Raw genomic sequence first — 21,983 nt, forward strand, 5'->3', positions numbered from 1 at the left:
TGAGGAACTCCTGCTATAGGGGACCATTTGGAAAGTGGAATATTACTCAGGATCATGTCCTTTGTATGGAGGAAGTTTGAGGGAAAGCCCCTACAACCCACACAGCACCTCTTGGTTAAATTGTCCTTATACTCTCTGCTGAAAGAAGACAGCTTACAAAACTCCACTCTTTCTTTCTTAAGTGCTCCCAATAAATTGCCATCAATGTGAAAGTCACCTTTGTTATTTACTAGAAAAATTGAATTTTTCCCCTATAATATTATGCGCTTCCCCCTCTCCCTACTAAATATGTTTTATTGCATCTTCATTGCAGATCTAATTTGTAATTCATCTCATACTCACTCATTTAACTCATAGCTATCTGCTGAAGAATATCAGTCAACTAGGCTGGAAACATTCTTCCAATAGTAGAAATGGAATGTCAAGTTAATTACTCTTCTTGTCCTCTATAAAATACATTACTTTTGAAAAGTTTCACTTATTTAACATTTGAACTAAAGATTTTAAATTATATCATAATAATTCAATACTACACGTTTCGTTCATCCACAAGAGACATCTAGCTTTAATTACATAATAATCCAGTGGTGCAAATTGTTCTTAGCTTGAAGAAAAATTAAAGGAAAATATAGACTAAAATGTGGCAAGTAGTGGATTTATGGAAATATCCAGTGCATGGTATGATGAGCTGCATGACAAACACAAACATGAAAAAAAATTTAATTGGTCCTGCTGGAGAATTTGAACCTATGAAAACGTCACTAATGGACATTATATTCCTACTTAGGTATCCGTGGTTTCACCACTTGTTCACAAAGGCTTCTTTAGGCTTGTAGCATTAAGTATTCATTACAGAAGAGAGATGTGTGCTCTCGAAGGACCCTCCTTCCACAAATGACTAGAAAAAACTCCAGAGTTTGGACACAATTATAGCTGTTTTTCTAAGAATTTCATCATTTTGCCTCCCTAAGTGAATGTGTGTCTACCCCATTTGCCTGCAAATTGTGTTACATCAGCAAGATGGATCATTTGGCTTCCTTGTTGGTCCTAGGGGATATGAGCACAGCCCATAGGTCTGCCAGCAGCTGACTTCCTGGTAAATGTTTACTTATAAATTAGCGTGGGTGATAATTTATTAGAGCAATAAGCATAGATTACTTGTAATGGCATAGGCATTATGTGTTATGAATACAGTATTTTATGTTTAGTTGAAGCAAGTGTATATGCTTATTAATATCGTACCCAAATGTAACTCCGAAATTGTGAATTAGAAAGTTTAAACCAAGTTAAGCCACATGTTAGTTACAGTGCATCAGCACTGAAATTAGGAGCTTCAGGAAGGTTTCACACTGGCAAAGCAATATCATACCATTCACCTATACCATGTGTTAGAATTTGTTTATTTCTGTGATTTGTTCTCTTCTCCTTCCCTCATAAACTGACTCATTCTGTTCCTGAAGAACACGGTTTCTCTCTTGAGAAGCCTCAGTGCATCAAAACTTTGGCTTCTGGAGCTGAGGCGAATAATCTGTCAGCAAGGATACCATGACAGCCTGGAATGACACACAGAGAAAGAGAAAGAAAGAAATGGGTAAATATTAGCAAGATCCCACTTAGGGACCTATGGAAGAGGATCTGGGTTACAGCTTTGAAGGTTTATGGCAGACATGTGTTTTCCAAAGGAAATGATAAAGGGTCGCTTCCAAACTAATACTTATTTTTATTAAGGGAGCTCATGAGGGATCGTGATGACCCAAATATATACACAGACACCATGCTTTTTTAGGCCTCATTCCAGGACCAGTGGGGGTGAGAGCCGAATGGAGGTGCCAAGGCGGTAGCCATGGATGGCTTTTCTAGTCTTAAGTGAAGCCTACTCACTGAAATTGAAGAAAGTGGAGAAAACCACTAGACCATTCAGGTATGACCTAAATCAAATCCCTTATGACTATACAGTGGAAGTGAGAAATAGATTTAAGGGACTAGATCTGATAGACAGAGTGCCTGATGAACTATGGATGGAGGTTTGTGACATTGTACAGGAGATAGGAATCAAGACCATCCCCAAGAAAAAGAAATGCAAAAAAGAAAAATGGCTGTCTGAGGAGGCCTTACAAATAGCTGTGAAAAGAAGGGAAGCGAAAAGCAAAGGAGAAAAGGATAGATATACCCATTTGAATGCAGAGTTCCAAAGAATAGCAAGGAGAGATAAGAAAGCCTTCCTCAGTGATCAATGCAAAGAAATAGAAGAAAACAACAGAATGGGGAAGACTAGAGATCACTTCAAGAAAATTAGAGATACCAAGGGAACATTTCATGCAAAATGGGCTCAATAAAGGACATAAATGGTAGGGACCTAACAGAAGCAGAAGATATTAAGAAGAGGTGGCAAGAATACACAGAAGAACAAAAGAGATCTTCACGACCCAGATAATCACAATGGTGTGATCACTCATTGAGAGCCAGACATCCTGGAATGTGAAGTCAAGTGGGCCTTAGAAAGCATCACTACGAACAAAGCTAGTGGAGGTGATGGAATTCCAGTTGAGCTCTTTCAAATCCTGAAAGATGATGTTGTGAAAGTGCTGTACTCAATATGCCAGCAAATTTGGAAAACTCAGCAGTGACCACAGGACCAGAAAAGGTCAGTTTTCATTCCAATCCCAAAGAAAGGCAATGCCAAAGAATGCTCAAACTACCACACAATTGCACTCATCTCACACGCTAGTAAAGTGATGCTTAAAGTGATCTCTGGAGATCAAATTGCCAACATCCGCTGGATCATCAAAAAAGCAAGAGAGTTCCAGAAAAACATCTATTTCTGCTTTATTGACTATGCCAAAGCCTTTGACTGTGTGGATCACAATAAACTGTGGAAAATTCTGAAAGAGATGGGAATACCAGACCACTTGACCTGCCTCTTGAGAAACCTATATGCAGGTTACGAAGCAACAGTTAGAACTGGACATGGAACAACAGACTGGTTCCAAATAGGAAAAGGAGTACGTCAAGGCTGTATATTGTCACCCTGCTTATTTAACTTCTATGCAGAGTACATCATGAGAAACGCTGGACTGGAGGAAGCACCAGCTGGAATCAAGATTGCCAGGAGAAATATCAATAACCTCAGATATGCAGATGACACCACCCTTATGGCAGAAAGCAAAGAAGAACTAAAGAGCCTCTTGATGAAAGTGAAAGAGGAGAGTGTAAAAGTTGGCTTAAAGCTCAACATTTAGAAAACTAAGATCATGTCATCTAGTCCCATCACTTCATGGCAAATTGATGGGGAAATAGTGGAAACAGTGGCTGACTATTTTTCTGGGCTCCAAAATCACTGCGGATGGTGATTGCAGCCATGAAATTAAAAGAAGCTTACTCCTTGGAAGGAAAGTTATGACCAACCTAAACAGCACATTAAAAAGTGGCTCAGATGGTATATATATATATATATACCACACAAATAGGTAAGTATCTAAGATAATAAAATATGCTGTCACTTTTAATCATGTTAATTAAAAAACAACAAAATATAAACAAATTTTAAAAAGCAGAGACATTACTTTGCCAACAAAGGTCCGTCTAGTCAAGGCTATGGTTTTTCCAGTGGTCATGTATGGATGTGACCGTAAAGAAAGCTGAGTGCCAAAGAATTGATGCTTTTGAACTGTGGTGTTGGAGAAGACTCTTGAGAGTCCATTGGACTGCAAGGAGATCCAACCAGTCCATCCTAAAGGAGATCAGTCCTGGGTGTTCATTGGAAGGACTGATGTTTAAGCTGAAACTTCAATCCTTTGGCCACCTGATGCGAAGAGCTGACTCACTGGAAAAGATTCTGATGCTGGGAAAGATTGGGGGCAGGAGGAGAAGGGGATGACAGAGGATGAGATGGCTGGATGGCATCACCAACTTGATGGACATGAGTTTGGGTGAACTCTGGGAGTTGGTGATGGACAGGGAGGCCTGGCGTGCTGCGATTCATGGGGTTGCAAAGAGTCGGACACAACTGAGCGACTGAACTGAACTGACTGCCTATTGGCTGGTTGTAGAGAAATAGAATTCCTCCCATCCTTGTGTTTGCACTGTGGTTTGGATACTTGTAACCTAGAAAAGTTTAGAATAAATTAGATGCAGATTATTAAGGTTAATGAATAATGTCTTTCTGAATCTGGATTTTCCTAAAAGAATATTTATAAGCTAGAGTACAGCTTCTCATCAGGCCATCAGCAGCAAACAGGAATTTTCACTTTTACTCTTCCCAACTTCCAAAATCACAACAATCGTAATAATATCAGAAACAGTGATGATAACAAATGCTGACTGAGTGCTTACTATGTACCAGACTAAGTGTCTTACCATCAACATTTGTTGTCATCACTGTTGCTGATATTATCACTGTGCTAGGTACTGCAGTCAGGTAGAGAGAAGTGTTTGTAAATTAGCTCATGTAATACAACAAACTTCTAAGGGAATCTCTACTATTATCACTTCCAGATGAGAAACTCAAGCCTGGAAACAACACAGAACTGGGTTTGGACCCAAGTTTCTCTGACTCCACTCTTAAGAGGTAGTTTTACTGCCTTTCAGGTACTTGCTCTTGCTTTTTTTTTTTTTTTTTCTTCCTTTTATTTTATTTTCACTGAAATATAATTGCTTTACAATGTTGTATTGGTTTCTGCTGTAAAACAAAGTGAATCAGCTCTAAGCATACATATATCCCTTCCCTCTTGAGCCTCCCTCCCAACACCCCTTGCCAATCCCAGCCCTCTAGGTCTCGCAGAGCACCAAGCTGAGCTCCCTGTGCTGTACAGCAGCTTCCTACTGGCCATGTGTTTTACACACGATAGTGTATGTATGTCAATGCTACTTTCTCAGTTCATCCACCCCTCTTCCCTGTGTCCACAAGTCCGTTCTCTGCATCTGCATCTCTATTCCTGTCATGCAAATAGGTTCATCAGTACCGTGTTTCTAGATTCCATATAGATGCATTAATATATGATACTTGTTTTTCTCTTTCTAACTTACTTCACTTTGCACAACAGGCTCTGGGTTTATCCACATCAGTACAAATGACTCAGATTCATTCCTTTTTATGTCTGAGTGCTGTTGCTTTTTGACCAGACTATGTAATATCCTTTTCTACTGTGTGAGGTAGGAAGAGATAGGAAATACAGATGAGGAGACTGAAGCACAGGTATTTCCTGAGTGGTGGCAGTGAGGCGTGGATCTGTACCTGCCTGCCCTATTCCTTGACCACCATTTTCGTATGAATAAACTGGACTTAGAGGAGTTATGATACTTTCCCAAGACCACACAGAGAGCCAGAATTTTAACTTGATTTCCAAAGCCCATGTTCGAAAACCAAACAGTATTCTGTATTGCCTTCAGGCTACAAAAATGTATTGAGCACATATCATTATAGGGAGAGGACAGGTAACAAATAAAAAATAAAATATCAAGGAGTGATAAATGTCATTAAAAAATTACAAAAAAAAAACAGGATAAAAGAGGTTGGGGAACCACTTAGAGAGGGTGGACAGGGAAAATCTTGTTAAAGAGTGACATTTAAGTTGAGATCTGAATGAGAGGAAGAAGACAGAAAGGTCAAACACTAGGATAAGAACATCTTCCAGTAAAATATTTTAAGCTTTTCTATGGGCTCCTGGGATCACCTCTTAGGTTTGGTTTTGTTTTTAATGGTCATAGCATATGTCAAATTTATTTTCAAATATTAAATCTTAGAAAGTTAATTATGAGTAGAGCTGCTGCCAGATTTAGTTAGATACAGACATACATATATACATACATACATAAGTAGGCATTTCAGGTCAACAACAATTTTTCTTAAACTATAAGAATGTTCCAAATATTACATAGGACATGTCTATTGGTGGTGGTGTTTAGTCGCTAAGTCGTGTCTGACTCTTGCGACCCCGTGGACTGTAGCCTGCCAGGCTCCTCTGTCCATGGGATTCTCCAGGCAAGAATACTGGAGTGGGGTGCCATTTCTTTCTCCAGGGGATCTTCCCGACCCAGGTATTGAACCTAGGTCTCCTGCATTGCAGGCAGATTCTTTACCGACTGAGCTGTGAAGAAAGCCCTTAGGACATGTCTATACTAAACAATTGTTTATTGTCTTAATAGATTGTCTAAACACCACACCACATTTGAAACTCCAATGTAGCTGGGTATCCTGCATTTTATCTGGCACCCCTCACTTGGAGAGAAGAGATGGTAAAATACTGTGAACTGCATCGCAATGGCGTTGTATATCTAAAGGTCATCCTGATAGTAGTACTTTGAAGTGGCAGATTTTTTGCAGGGTCCCTTTAGGTTTCTTTAGCTCCACAGTAAAATTTGTAGGCAGAGGAAGAAACCCACCTCACGTTTCGTGAGTCCTGTAGCCTTAGTAATTATTGAAAAATATAAAAGCAAGCTTTGTGGTGAGGAGAGGGGTGTGTGTGTGTGTGTGTGTGTGTGTGTGTGTGTTGTATTCTTTTTTTGTATTTAAACAAAGAGATCCAAAGGCCTGTGCACTATGGAGAGAATGATGTGATTACCAGAATGTTCTGAAAAGCACTGCTGGAAATCTCCCAGTATGAAGGCCTTAAAAAGCTAGTGTGAGTGCTGAATGAGTACACGTTTGCTTTAAACACGTTATGTGCCTTTAGAACAAGCCCTTCACCTATTTAGTTATTACATTAGTCATTATGGGTACCTCAGAACTTGAGGCTAGATGGTGTCTCTCTTTCCTTCTTCTATCCTGACTGTAAATGAAACTGTGTGTGTGGAAATCACCCTTCAGACAGTAGTGCTGCCCAGTCGGACTTTCTGTCATGATGGAAACATTTCCTGTCTATGCTGTCAGATAGAAATAGTGTAGAGCCACCAGCCCTCTGTGACTACTGAACACTTCAAATGTGGTTAGTATGTCTGAGGAATTGAATCTTATCTTTTATTATCTTTTAGTTCATTTTTGTTGTTTGGTTGCTCAGTTGTGTTTGACTCTTTGCAACCCCATGGACTGTAGCCAGGCTCCTCTGTCCATGGAATTCTCCAAACAAAAATACTGGAATGGGGTACTCTTTCCTTCTCCAGTTAGTTAGCTGAAGTCTAATTTTAAATAGCCACATGCCCCTAGTGGCTACTGTGTTGGATAGGGAGATTCTAGAGGAAAACAGGTATTGTATCTTTAGAACATTCCAGAAGAATCTAGCAGAGCAGTGCTGAGCCTAAATGCCATTCTAAATAAGCCATCTAAGAATAATTTCTTTGCCTATAAAATAGGAATATAGACTAGATAATCTGTAAGGTCTCATCCCACTTGAAAATGCCATGCTTCTGTGAATTGTACAGACTGTGCGGAGACTGAATAATATTCTTTTTTTCTTAATCTGCAGTGCCTGGCAGAGAACCCGGCACACAGTAGATGCTCAGTATATGGTTGCTGAAATGAACTTAACTCAGTGGGACGTCCACATCATCTGGTTTGGAGACATAAAGAGCACTGCATGTGTGTTACCAACCCCCTTCCAAAATTCATGTCAGGTATCACTAGTCAGTTATGTCACTCTTTCCTTCCGAGACCACAGGCAGGCTTAGAAGCTTCTGAACATAGGACTCCATGTAGCCTGTTGATGAGATTGAGGACCTAAGATTAAAAGTCATTTGCCTTCTAGATAGCTCAACCTACTTATTTTATGTGGAAGGAAACTGAGACCCAGAGAGGTCACACAGCCAAAATGATATGGCTGACTAGTATCAGAGACAGTTACAGAATTCAAGTCTTCCCACTCCCAGTCAAGAATTCTTTCTATTTTAGATTCTTTACTTACATTTTAATATGGTTGTGCATCTTATTTTTTTTAATATATTTAGCAGATGGTGACTGCAGCCATGAAATTAAAAGATGCTTACTCCTTGGAAGAAAAGTTATGACCAACCTAGACAGCATATTCAAAAGCAGAGACATTACTTTGCCAACAAAGGTCCGTCTAGTCAAGGCTATGGTTTTCCCAGTGGTCATGTATGAATGTGAGAGTTGGACTGTGAAGAAAGCTGAGCACCGAAGAATTGATGCTTTTGAACTGTGGTGTTGGAGAAGACTCTTGAGAGTCCCTTGGACTGCAAGGAGATCCAACCAGTCTATTCTGAAGGAGATCAGCCCTGGGATTTCTTTGGAAGAAATGATGCTAAAGCTGAAACTCCAGTACTTTGGCCACCTCACGCAATGAGTTGACTCATTGGAAAAGACTCTGATGCTGGGAGGGATTGGGGGCAGGAGGAGAAGGGGACGACCGAGGATGAGATGGCTGGATGGCATCACTGACTCGATGGACGTGAGTCTGAGTGGACTCTGGGAGTTGGTGATGGACAGGGAGGCCTGGCATGCTGGGATTCATGGGGTCGCAAAGAGTCGGACACGACTGAGCGACTGAACTGAACTGAACCCATTAGGGGAAGTGGATACCTCAGGAAGGTGGGAGATGGAGAGCGGGTGGTAGGACTTAGATGGTGGAAAATGGGTGGGCATAAGACTTCACTGTGAATATGTGTGTATATATATGTGTGTGTGTGTGTGTGTGTATAATATATATACACACAAGTGCATAACAAGCTCTTTAAAAATTCAGAAGTACAGAGCATCTTCATAATTATATTTTAGAAAATTTACTTTTAGTTACCCCTCCAGCCCCTGAATTTCTACAAAAGAATCTATTTTAACAGATTTGGGTTGATCTATCTTTGTCATTGCCGTCATCTTCTGATAAAGAGTAGAGCTTGAGGAAAATTCGTTGCTATGTTTCTTCCTGAGGTATATGGTTGGAGAGCTCACTTTTTTTTTTGGTGGGGGGGCGCATCTGGATCTTTGCTATTCAAAATGTGGTCTGCAGGACAGCAGCATCTTCATTACCTGGTTGCTTATTAGAAATGCTGAATCTTGGGCCACATCTCAGACCAAATCCAAATTTGCACTTAACAAGTCCCTAGGTGATTCAGATGGATCAAAAGCTTTAGAGACACTGGTCTAACTGACACGATAATTGCCATTTTGGCCAAAGTTAGTGTCCTGAGGCTGTAAGCTGAAAGGTACAGTAAAAAAAAAAAGTTATTCCTCTTATTAGATATGACAACTTGGGCCTGATATACCACTTTTCATTGCAAAGGGAGTCATGTGTGTGTGTGAAAGTCACTCAGTCATATCCGACTCTTTGCAACCATGGACTATAGCCTGCCAGGCTCCTCTGTCCATGGAATTATCCAGCAAGAATACTAGAGTGGGTAACCGTTCCCTTCTCCAGGGGATCTTCCCAACCCAGGGATTGAACCCAGGTCTCCCATATTGTAGGTGGATTCTTTACCATCTGAGCCAGCAGGGAAGCCATACTGGAGCTCAAATCTCTGCATTAGATCAACAACTATTAGAAGATGACAGTGGTGATGATAATTATAATAACAATATTTACAGTGTATTAGGTAACATACTAAATGTTTTGTTTATGTGCATGTTCAGTCGTGTCTGAATCTTTGCGATCCCATGTACCATGGCACGCCAGGCTCCCCGCCAGGCTCCTCTGTCTATGGGATTTCCCAGGCAAGAATACTGGAGCCAGTTGCCATTTTCTCCTCCATGGAAGCTATAATGGGTTATCTGGCATTTAGTTTCCAGGGCATTAGGTACCAGGCTATGGGAGGCTGTGTCAGTGGTGTTTTGGTTACAAAAGAAGCACAGTGTTGTTGGGCCAGTTTTCCTGCCTGTGTTTCTAAATATGTGATATACAATAATGAATCATTCTGGGAAGTGCCTAATGTCTTTTAACAAATTTCTTTTTATTTCTCTACCCGAAGTAGATTTTTTTGTTTTCCAGTTAGACCCTAGCTGATATAGTAATGGAGATCAGTTAAATCACCAAAATGGTGGTACTAAATTATGGCCCTGGAGTGTTCCATTTTCCAGAGAAAAACATGGTATTTGAGACATTGTAAAGCAGAGATGTGAGGTTAATGTTTCCAAGAATAGTGGTGGTGAAGATGAAACAAGTGGCATTTTGTTAAAGGGACTAATAATTTTTAAGATTAGTCTTGCTGCAATTTTGATAATGTTCTGTACCTAAGAACAATGTTTCTCTACTGTCTAAAGCCAGTAGAGAACCAAACAATTACCTAGGCAATGATAGAAGGGAAGAAAGAGAGGAGGAAGGAAATAAGATTTCTTTGAATGCCCATTTTGTGCCAGACACTGAATTAGGGACTTCTGTAAACATTAACAAGGGGATTATAAAATTATTGTATAAGAATTATACAACCTATAAGGGTTGACAGGCAATGGTGGCTAGTATTCAGGCTGATCAACAATGGTAAGAATTTTTATTAAAATAGGTATATTTACATGGGGGTCAGTCTTACTCCATTAAAAATACACTATACATACTTTAAGCACTAATGATATATTGCAAACTTTCTGGAAAAAAATAGATACCATATGAGCAGGTAATGTATATGGGTAATACCAGCTGCTTATTGTTTACCAAAAGGCTTGAATGACCAAGTTGGGTCCACAGAGAGAACTCCCCATCCTCCAATCCCCATTTCTTGCTTACCATGATTGTCCACTTTCTGTTTTCGGCCTCTGGGAATACAAGAGATCGTGGAGAATAAAACACTTCATCGTCCACTTCTTCTGGCTTTCTGGGCAAGCAGTGTAAAAATGTCCAGTCAGGGGCAGCAACTTTAGCAGTCTACAGAAGAGATGGAGATAAGACTGTGTTTTGATATGTAGTTATCACATTTGTCTTCTTCAGAGTCAGCGTCTCTGACCTGGAGCCAAGTGAAGTCACTCAGTTGTGTCCGACTCTGTGACCCCATGGACTGTAGCCCGCCAGGCTCCTCTGTCCATGGGATCTCCCAGGCAAGGATACTGGAGTGGGTTGCCATTTCCTTCTCCAGGGGATCTTTCTGATCCAGGGATCAAACCCAGATCTCCCCCACTGCAGGCAGACTTTTTATAGTCTGAGCCACCAGGAAGCTCAAAGGTCCATGCAAAGGGAGAGATAAAGGGGCAGACTGAGGATTTCAGCTGAAGGCACCCAGCAGAAATGTATATACTTTCAGCTTATGAAATTTTCTAGTCATTTTTTTAATTTGGAAGATCACCACTCCAAATAAAACCACTAATTCAGTTTTCTAGTACTCTGTCTAGTGAGATAGTGGACCTTTCAGTAAAGAATTCTACTAGGGTAAGATGCAGATGAGAGCAAAAATCATCAATTATATCCCAACGTATTGGGTTCGCCAAAAAGTTCATTTGGGTTTTTCCGTAAGATGGTACAGAAAAACCAAAATGAAATTTTTGGCCAACCCAATATATTAAAGGTTGCCTTTACATGATTGTATTACATTTTTTAGCCTGTCTCCAAATTATGGTTTTTAGCACTTGAAGCAAATTTAATTACTAGTTAAAACAATGTTGGAAAAGAGCTCTGAGATAGTGCATTAAACAGGATTATGGGCACTATACACTAGGTGATTCATTCTTCATGTAAATGTTCTAACAATTTTAATTTTCTCTAACAGTTAATTCCTAAAAATTACATTTTCCCATCCATTTTCATTGTTCACTTACAGATTCAAAACTATATTCCCTCATAAATTCTTCCCTCAAAATTACTGCCTTTGTGCTAAACCTTTTTTGTTTATTAAAAAAAAAACCTATAGAAAATGGGCAAAAATGATATGCTTTAATATTAAAGAATATGATAGCAGTTTATAGAAAAACATATGGAAATGGCCAAAAAACCTTCAAAGATGTTTAACTTCATTAGTAATAAAAGAAACACAAATTTTAAAAAGCATGAGATACAGATTTTTTAAAGTTACAAATGTAAATAGCAAATAAATGGAGAGAGTGTGGAAGGAAGTTATAAATTGCCAGTTCTTTTTGGATGGGCAGTTTAGCAGCATTTCTTATATTTTAAAAAGTATATACTACTTCACCCAGAAATTCTTCTCCCTAAAAGAATTCTATTCTCTATAATACCTGCACAAAGAAATATATATATGAGGATCTTCACTGCAGCATTGTTTGTAATTGGGATAATTGGAAATGGCCTAATTTTTTGACAGGAAACAGATAAAATAAGGCCCACTCATACTTTGGAATTCTATGCAGTCATTAGAAAGAAGGAAGGATATCTAAATGAATAGACAAGAAAATCTAAGATTTGTTAAGTGGAAAAAGTAAGTCAGAATAATATGTCTAATCTACCATTTAGGAGAAATCATTAGAGGTGTAGGGGTGTGGGTGTAGGTGTGTATAGGAATATGAAAATACACAGAAAAGGTCTGCAAAGAGACACATCAAATTGTTAACAGTGGCTACCTCTGGGAATAGTCACTGTTAAGGGGCTAGGGCAAATACATTTTCACTTTATTTTTCTAACTTCATTCTGTTGTCATGTATAAATAAGAGGCTTGTGTTTATATTTTAAATATTTTATCAATAAAACATCTATTGCAATTGCTTAATCCCTTTCTCCACCAAACAAAAGAGTTGCTCTGCAGACAGAATCCCAATGTACACCTGACTTTTAGGATATTCCTGCAGAACAGTGGTTCTCAAAGCTTGACCCTGGGGAAGCAGTATTGCACCACCTGGGAACTTGGCAGAAATGCAAATTCTTGGGTCCCAACCCTGACCTACTGATTTAGAATCCCTGGAGAAGGGGGGTCCTGCCAGCTGTGTATTAACAACTCCGGTCAATTCTCAGTCACGCTCAAGGTTGACAAGCCATGCTTCAGAGCTTAATGAAAAGCATCAGGATAGATGGAATTCCCCTGGGAGTGCCCTGGAGGCAGTTAGCAAAACTAAACTGGACTTAAGAGTCCTTGGAAAATAGAGGCAAGGACTAGCCTGAAGTACAGAACTATGGGGCTTTTCTTAGAGCAGAAATCAAGAAACTGCTTGCAACAGAAGTTGCCTAGTATATCTAAACAGATCATCAAGCATTCTGATGCCTCTGCTGTTGCGAGAGGGAAAGGCTTGCTTCTCTCTTCTGCCTGGGTTTAAATTCCTTCATCCTGGACAAAAGTGTCTTTCCAAAGGGCAGAGCTCATCTTTAGGGAGAAAGAAATCATGGTGCGGTGGGGGTGGGGTGGGGGAGGGGGGTACAGTCAGCGTGTCCTTGATAAGCAAGGAAAGGACGGTCTGTTCTCCCCAAAGTGATTGAGTGATTAGCTGATTCTGGCCTTTATGAATGGGATTAATGAACCTTCAGAGAGGCATCAATTTGTACCTTCATTGTAACCTGGTAACCTTGGAAAGCCTGGAGCCGCTTTTTCTTCTCCTCTTCTTGTCCCATGCTTATCCAAGTGTCTGTAATTAATACATTGCCTCCACAAGCTGCTTCCAATGGATCATTTGTCAGCGACAGCTTGGTCCCATTCTGGCATACACAAGCAAGCTAGTTAAGGAACTTCATGAGACAGGGAAAGACAATGACACCTTTACATATAAGGAGCATACCTCCTTGGCATACTGCTCTGCCAACTTGGTTATACTGGGATCCGGCTCATAACCCTGCAGGGGAAAGAATTAACTGTTATTTGGTGTTTTTTTTTTAAATTATATATGCCTTCTTATATATGCATCACTTTCAACAATATTCCTGCTGTCCTTCCTGTTTCTGCTTTAAGTCATAGCCGAACCTACTGAACATGCCTACTTCCCATGTGCAGTAGAATATGATGTTGACATCTAGAATTTCAAAGCTTAAGGGTGCTTTTGGGAATTTAAAAAGGTAATCAGTTGCCCCATTTTGCTTTGATTATTTTTGACCTCTTTAGTCCTAAAGATAAACGGGGTGTGGTGCTTTCCAGCTCTTGGTAGCACCTTTTCTTTTTCCTCTAATAGTTTAAGAGGATTGTATACATAAGTCTACAACTTACTGCATTTTTGTCTCAGAGTCTTTCTACAAGCTGTTTTTTTTTTTTTTAATGCTTTTGTTTTCCTTTCGTCTGAAATGCTTTTCCCCACCCACTCCATGTGGATAAAGCTCTCAGGTCTCAGTGCTCTCAGCTCAAATGTTTCCTCCTCAGAGAAACCTTCCCTCAGCGTCTCAGCTGAATATTAAGAGCCCACGCACACATCTTAGTCTCACCAGCCAGTGTTCTGCAGGCAGGGAGCTGGCTTTGAAATAGCCTTTGCATAGCAAATATACTGTTTTTGCTGAAATATATGTGTTTGGGTTTGTTTGGTGAGGGCAGGGTCAGGACATGAGTGAGGCACTCACTGACAGTCGTGCAAGCATGAATTTTGCACCCTAGGTACGTTGCTTGCTCACTCTGGTCTCAACTTTAGGTGAGGGGATGCTGTGGAAACAGCTGAAGTCCCCCCAACTCTTCTAGACCCCACAGGTAGCCCGTCTTCTTCCATCCTCAACCTCCAATGTGCACCATACACAGCAGCATGAATAATCTCCGAAGCCTTCAATGTTTACCACTTGTTCCGTAAGTCGAAGCTGATTAAGGGTATCAAGGCTTCCCGCCGACATCTCTTGCTTCTGTCTCTTTTAATTTTTCTCAACATCTTGCTGCAGGAAAGCCAATCTCATTGTCATACTTGTACACATCTTGCCCTTTGCTGCCGTCACAGCCTTTCACCCTTGAACACTTCCCCCTCTGTCCCTTCCTGGGCGTCTTTATTGGAACATGTCAGCTCCTCCTTTGTCAAAACCCTGGGCCAGCCCCACCTCCAGACCCTCCAAGTGGAAGGCTCATCAGTCAAAACACCATCATTATTCTCAGCTTCCCCATCTTTCTCATTTTCCTGAATTCTTAGAATTGATTTATGTCTCATTTTTATAAACTCTCAGCAGGGCACAGCAATGGGTGTGGTAAGCCACCCAGATCCCCTTCATGACTAATGGACTTGAGCTCCAGCTGCTGCGCATACCCTGGAAGGTGGCTTTCAGCTGTCAGCCCTAGTTGGGCAGTGGCACAGCTGCAGAGAGCTGACGCACCCAGGGTCGCATACCCTTCCAAGGCCACCTGCATTCTGGGACTGATTGACAGGGGGACATGAAAACCTGACTCCCTCCTCCCAACCTGCAACAACTCTTAAATGACCATCTCAGATCTAGAATTCTCTATCAGGTCAGCTGAGGCTGCTCTCGGGCCTGCATCACAGTTTGACTTCTCCTGTTTCCTTCCCCTCCCTTCTCAAGGGCACGCCGTCATCAACAACCTGCAGGCTGAACTCTGTGTCAGAGTCTGCTTCTCAGGAAACTCAGCCCACAACAGGGATGTTCAGGTTTATTCTTTGGAAATTGTGTTTATTTACACGTTTATCTATCATAGTTCCTTCTCTCAATAAAAAAATTCTTGAGGATAGAAGCTATCAGATGGTGATGATTCTTGCAGATCTTTTTGCAGCTTTATCACCCTCAATAGCCATAAATTCTGGAGCTTTGCTTATCTATATTTGGGGAAGGTAATTAATAAAGGCTTGCTAATTTAGTAACTCATGTTGTGACCATTCATACTGGTAAACATAAATGAAGAGACTTGGCTCTTACCCCAGGTACCTCCTGCCCTGAAAATTCAGCCTTCCCTCTGGAAAGCAGGTTTTATACTTCCAAGTATAATCATTCTTAGAGAAGGAATCAATAAGTACTTAGAGAACCAACAGAGTGGTTTGGAAATTACAAAATCACCCAACCTTGCATGCACTGGGCCATGACTGAGAATACAAAGAGGAATTCTTTACTCACAGCTAAGCTTTCAGTACTAAATCACTCATTGGCTTTGACATAAATCTTAAAACCAGATGAAGGTGATTAACAGACCCAGTTCAGTCTAAATACTCACTTAGAACAATGTTAAAATCATTACCATCAATAGTTTATGGAATAACTTTACAATCCAGGACAAAATTATGTTTTCTCAAACGTGTAAGTTATTCTTGGTTAAAGGATGGGGAAATAGATTAATTATGGCCTTGGAAATTTTTCAGTGATTCTTAAATTCATAATAAACCTGCTAGCTTCATCTTTAAAGGAAATGGGTCTACTTATAAATTGATGGAGCACCTTCTACACTTCAGACTTTCCAGAAGACTTTTGAAAATTCTTACTCCCACCCAGATTTAAGCAGGTTTTAGTACTTGTTATCATTTAAATGAGTTTCTGCATAAGAACAATACTGAAATTACTCTGTAACATTGGAAGTTTTCCCTTTGATGTTAATAAAACATCTTGGACATGCAATAAAATGTTTAAATCACGTATTTCCCCAACAGAATAAAACCTTTCCAAAAACACCTTATAGCAGGGAACAATCATTGTGAATATATATTTTATCTGTAAAATTGTTTGCATTAATATAGAGCCCTTCCTCAGACTAGATTTGCAGCAAGAGTGTGCTAAGTTTTCCCATACAATGAAGAACTACCTTATTCACATGTCAAATCTGACCTTTTATCTCAGTTTTTGCTGAATGAGAGTGAATTCTCTCTTATAAGAGTTAGCTCTCTGAGTACCCAAAGTTTACTCTATAAAATAGGATGACACCCTATGCTGCCTACCTGGCATTTCTTCCATGGCAAGTGTATTAGGTAGAAGAATGTCTTCCAAACATTTATTCCCCACCAGAACCTCAGAATGTGACCTTTTAAAAATATATTTATTTATTTGGCTGTGTCAGGTCTTAGTTACATGCTCAGGATCTTAGTTTCAGTATGTGAGATCTTTTATTGCAGGCCACAGTCTCTATAGTTGTGGTATGCAGGCTCCAGAGCATGTGGGCTCACTAGGAGAGGCTTATTTGCTCCAAGGCATGTGGAATCTTAGTTCCCTGACCAGGGATCGAACCCACATACCCTGCACTGCTAAGTGGATTCTTAACCACTGGACCACCAGTCCTAGAATGTGACCTTTTTTTAGAAGTAGGGTCTTTGCAGATGTACTTAGTTAAAAGGAGGTCATACTGGGCTCCAAAATCGCTGCAGAGGGTGACTGCAGCCATGAAATTAAAAGATGCTTATTCCTTGGAAGAAAAGCTATGACCAACCTAGACAGCATATTAAAAAGCAGAGACATTACTTTGCCAACAAAGGTCCATCTAGTCAAAGCTATGGTTTTTTCAGTATTCACGCATGAATGTGAGAGTTGGACCAAAAAGAAAGCTGAGCACTGAAGAATTGATGCTTTTTAACTGTGGTGTTAGAGAAGATCTCTTGAGAGTCCCTTCGACTGCAAGGAGATCCAATCAGTCCATCCTAAAGGAAATCAGTCCTGAATATTCATTGGAAGGACTGATGCTGAAGCTGAAACTCCAGTACTTTGGCCACCTGATGCGAAGAACTGACTCATTTGTAAAGACCCTGATGCTGGGAAAGATTGAAGGCAGGAGGAGAAGGGGATGACCGAGGATGAGATGGTTGGATGGCATCTCTGACTCGATAGACATGAGTTTGTGTAAGCTCTGGGAGTTGGTGATAGACAGGGAGGTCTGGCGTGCTGCGATTCATGGGGTCGCAAAGAGTCGGACACGACTGAGCGACTGAGCTTAGCTGAAGTTTTTAATATAACTGCTATCCTCATAAGAAGAGGAACATGTGGACAGAGAAAATGGGAATAAAGGAAGGATGGAGGCAGAGACTGGAGTGATGCAGCCCACAAGGCAAGGAATGCCTGAAGTTACCGGAAGTGGGAAAGAGACCGGGAAGGGTCCTCCCCTAGAGGCATTGTGTGTGTGTGTGTGTGTGTGTGTGGTGATGGTGGGGTGTTGTCCTGCCAACACCTGGATTTTGGACTGCTAGCCTCCAGAGCTGTGAGAGAATACATTTCTGTTGTTTTAAGCCACCCAGTTTGTGGGAATTTGTTATGGCAGTCCTGGGAGACTAAGGTAGCAGGGTACATGGACTCAAACTGGTTCAGCAAGAACACGAGGGGAAAACATTTTCTTCTGCCTTGTTTGTTGCATTTGGTTTTGGCAGGATGTAGCAGACAATGCTGGTGCTCTACCCAGAGGCCCTCAGAGGTGCCTGATCTGTATCTTTTGCCCCCTCTTCCCTTTTCAGTGTGCTTTTTAAATATACTTATTTATTTATTTATTTTTAGTTTTGGCTGTGCTGGGTCTTCATTGCTGCACCAGGCCTTTCTCTAGTTGCCATGAGTGAGGGCTACTCTCTAGTTGTGGTGTGCAGGCTTCTGGAGCATGGGCTTTAGTAGTTGCAGCTCGTGGGCTTAGTTGCTCAGTGGCACATGGATCTTCCCCGACCAGGGATCGAACCTGTGTCCCCTGTATTGGCAGGCAGATTCTTAACCACTGGACCACCAGGGAAGTCCCCATTTTTAATACCTAACACTCAGCTCTTCTTTAGGATGGCCCTCTGACTCCCCAGCTGCTCTTCCTGCTAAAGTGGGAAGCTGCTGTATGGGCACAGGGAGCTCAGCCTGGTGCTCTGTGACAACCTAGAGGAGTGGGATGGGGTGGGGGGTGAGGTTCAGGAGGGAGGGGAACATATGTGTACTTGTGGCTGATTCACATTGTTGTTTGGCAGAAGTCAGCCCATACTGTAAAGCAATTATCTTCCAAGTATATATATATATAAAAAAAAAGAATTCAAAGATAAAATCTGAAGCTAGTAAAAAACAAAGAAAAAAAAGTGCCAGAGGATTCACCACCCACCTCTCCATGCTGCCCTTGACCAATGACTGATTCCAAGGATAAAAGCCCATCCTCCCTGTCTCAGGTTGGGGCAACACTCCAGAGCTCGCCTGTTGGATCAGCCTGAAGCACTGTGCCTGACATGACATTTGGGTGACCAGATCACTCTAGTTTGCCTGTGGCCTTCCTGGTTTTAGCACTGATAGTCCCATGTCCCTAGAAATCCCTTAGTCAATCTTAAACTCAAGAAGCAGAAGCAGAGAGTGAGTTTTAGGCCTCACACACTCACCTCTGAATGTCTTAGGTTATCAGAGTGAACTATGGCAGTGACCACTGAGAGCAAACACATGCTCTGCCAGAAACACACTGGTGCACAATATTATAAATCATCGTCCCTTAACGGAAAGGTCAATTCTGTCCTTTGTTTCTGCAATGTCTTCTATTTAGGGGCATTTTCCTTTCAAAAGACTCCTGATCAGAAATCATAACTAATAGAAACGTAACGAAGAAAAGAACTTAGTAGAGATGGGTTATGTAAAAGGTTCTGTGGGGATCGCTCAGAACTGATTTGTGTATGGGTCACTTGTAGGATTAGTTTTTATCCTCTAAAAGGCCTACTCATTCTGTATGAGGCTAGGAGTATCTTTTAAAAAATTTTTTTGAAGTTTAGTTGATTTACAATGTGTTAATTTCTGCTGCACAGCAAGGAGACTCCATTATATATAAAAAGAACATACATACATATATGTAAACATTTCATATACATACTCTTTTCCATTCTGGTTTATCACAGGGTAGCGAATATATTTCCCTGTGCTGTACAGTAGGACCTTATTGTGTAGCCATCCTATATATACTAGTTTGCATCTATTAATCCTATACTCGAAGCTGGGAGTTTTGTAACACAGGGCTTCTCCTAGGAGGATCTGCACTTTTTAATTTTAGTGTATTTATTTATGGACTTATGTAATCATGTATGTAAAACATTTACATGTTAAGAAATTTAAACCATATAAAAGGATATATTGCAGAAATAAAGTCTCCCTCCTACCTCTAACCTTGAACCTCCCAGCTTCACTTCTCACAGACAACAATTATTACTAGTTTCTTGTATATCAAAAGGGTTACTTTGGACCTATAAAAGAAGGCCTGTTCCCGTTCCCATACATCCTGTGAGAGATTAACAGCAGGATAGGAAGTAGGGTAGGTCAGCTTCACAGCCAGGATTCAGATTTAAAAGGCTGAAGGACCCTTGGATTTGAGTTTTGAAACACTAAGCTGATGCAGACGCCATCACTGTGTCCTTCACATTAGATTGAATTTTTTTTTCACCAGACTGTAATATTTGAACAATGACAGCATCTTCCCCATGCCTTGAGATTTCTAGGCTGTCTGGATTTCATTATTTTCTTCAGCCTTTGTGGTAGCAATACACAAGAAAGCCAGTTATCATAATGGCTGGTTTCAGGGCATTGAAAGGGATAATTCAGACATGCTTTTAACACAGAAACTCACAAGATGAAAGGCATCAGCCAAGATTATCTCTTTTTGTAGAGATGGGAAATTGGACACTCAAGAGGCTGGATAGCTATAATAGTAGGGATAGCAACATAACCTAAATTTTGTGGCCTCAACTGTGCTCTCCTTGAATGGAAGAGAGGTTTGTTTTTCACTAGGTGGTTGTATCTGGGAATGATTTCAAAGGGGGGTTAGTTTCAAGGCAGAAAGTTTCCCTACCTTTGGGGTAGCCACCTGAAGGTGCATCCCGAATTTCGCCGCACTCATCATGATGGAGTGCAGGATGTTATTCCCATCCCCAATCCAGCTGAGGGTAAGGCCTTTCAGAGAGCCGTAGTGTTCCTGAAAGGCAAGGGATGGAGGAAATTACATCCAGGAGGAAATCCACTTCTGTGAAACAATTATTAGAGTTACTATAAAAGAAACAGTCCACATCTTTGTTGGAATGAAGAAACTACTTTTTTTTTTGCATTATACAGAGCAATTTGATAACATGAAGATACAATCACTAAAAAGAAGTCCTAATAACCAAAAAAATATCCTAATATCTTAAGCCAAGACATCATATGAACATATGAAGGCATATGTTCACATTTCGCAAATCTGAATCTTTATTGGAAACCATCCATGTCCAGACACTGTCCTTGGCCCTGGAGATATAACAATGAACAAAGGAGACAAAAATCTCTGCCTTTATGAAGCTTATACTTGTTAGAATAAGAAAGGGGAAATAGAATGCACCTAGAACAACATAGCATGGGTATTGAGAATGTTCCTGTTTATATAGCTGAAAAACCATTAATATACTTCATTTCTTATGGATATTGACATGGACAGTTAAAGTATGAACACATGCTTGGAAATCATAAATACAAACACCAGGATAAAATGTCTTTGAGGGGTTGGAGGAAATGGGATCAAAGATAGTTACACAGCGGACTTCAAATCTACCTGTAATATTTTTTGGGCACACTGCATGGGATTGCAGGATCTTAGTTCCCTGACCAGGGATTGAACCTGCACTCCCTGCAGTGGAACCCTGGAGCCTTAACTACCAGAAGACCAGGGAAGTCCCTGTAATATTTTACTTAAAAAACAAAAAATTCTAAAGTAAGATTTGCCAAAACTGCATAATGGGCACATGGGTGTTTATTTTACTTTTCTTGAAGTGTCTGTAGGTTTCATATATTGTATACATTTATATATTTACAAATGTAAAGAGATTTAAATGTAAGTGTGAAGATTTTAAGATTTTTAAAAGAGAAAGGCTAACTAATTTGGAGATCACAAATTAGTTAAGTAGCTAAGCTAGGATGTAAATCCAGGTCCATCTGATTTAAATTCCATGCTCTTAACAAGCTGCTATTTATTCATCTGTTATGAAGGCATTGCACCAGGTCCTGCAGGGGACAATATGATGAACAGAACATTTCCCTGTCCCTCATGAATATATAAACTAGTAATGATGAAACCCCAGTGAGAAGCATTAAATTATCTGGCATATATGTAAAGCCATACCTACAAACAGCTGCTTGGTGTCTAACATAGTATATCCTCTCTGCATTCATCTTATCTTCATCACCAAAGAGTTTCATTTTGAGTTTAACCTCACATTTACATGTGTGTGGCATATTCAAATGAGGAGCAAGGTGGACCTGTCCAGTTTGCTCTGTCTCCCAGAATAGTTCATAGATGCAGAAACCATGGTTGTTAGGATTCCCAGTGGCAAGACTATGTAGATTGGCTGTGGCCAACCCAACAGGATGAATCTTTCAAAGTTATTCAGGTTCATAATTTGA

General features: G+C 40.4%; 1 protein-coding gene across 1 annotated transcript in view; it reads right to left on the minus strand.

The window, feature by feature from the left end:
• Nucleotides 1-1,103: 1,103 nt before the first annotated feature.
• Nucleotides 1,104-21,983, minus strand: part of OTC (ornithine transcarbamylase) — a 73,221-nt gene continuing 52,341 nt past the window's right edge. The window contains exons 6-10 of the mRNA XM_040266309.1: nucleotides 20,404-20,526; nucleotides 13,523-13,576; nucleotides 13,293-13,442; nucleotides 10,602-10,739; nucleotides 1,104-1,553 (exon numbers count right to left, since the gene is read on the minus strand). Of these exons, the coding sequence (XP_040122243.1) occupies nucleotides 1,494-1,553; nucleotides 10,602-10,739; nucleotides 13,293-13,442; nucleotides 13,523-13,576; nucleotides 20,404-20,526 (525 nt within the window). The 3' untranslated portion in view covers nucleotides 1,104-1,493. The remainder of the gene's footprint in view (nucleotides 1,554-10,601; nucleotides 10,740-13,292; nucleotides 13,443-13,522; nucleotides 13,577-20,403; nucleotides 20,527-21,983) is intronic.

This window comes from Oryx dammah, unplaced genomic scaffold (genome assembly GCF_014754425.2).
Source record: "Oryx dammah isolate SB20612 unplaced genomic scaffold, SCBI_Odam_1.1 HiC_scaffold_23, whole genome shotgun sequence".
NCBI lineage: Eukaryota > Metazoa > Chordata > Mammalia > Artiodactyla > Bovidae > Oryx > Oryx dammah.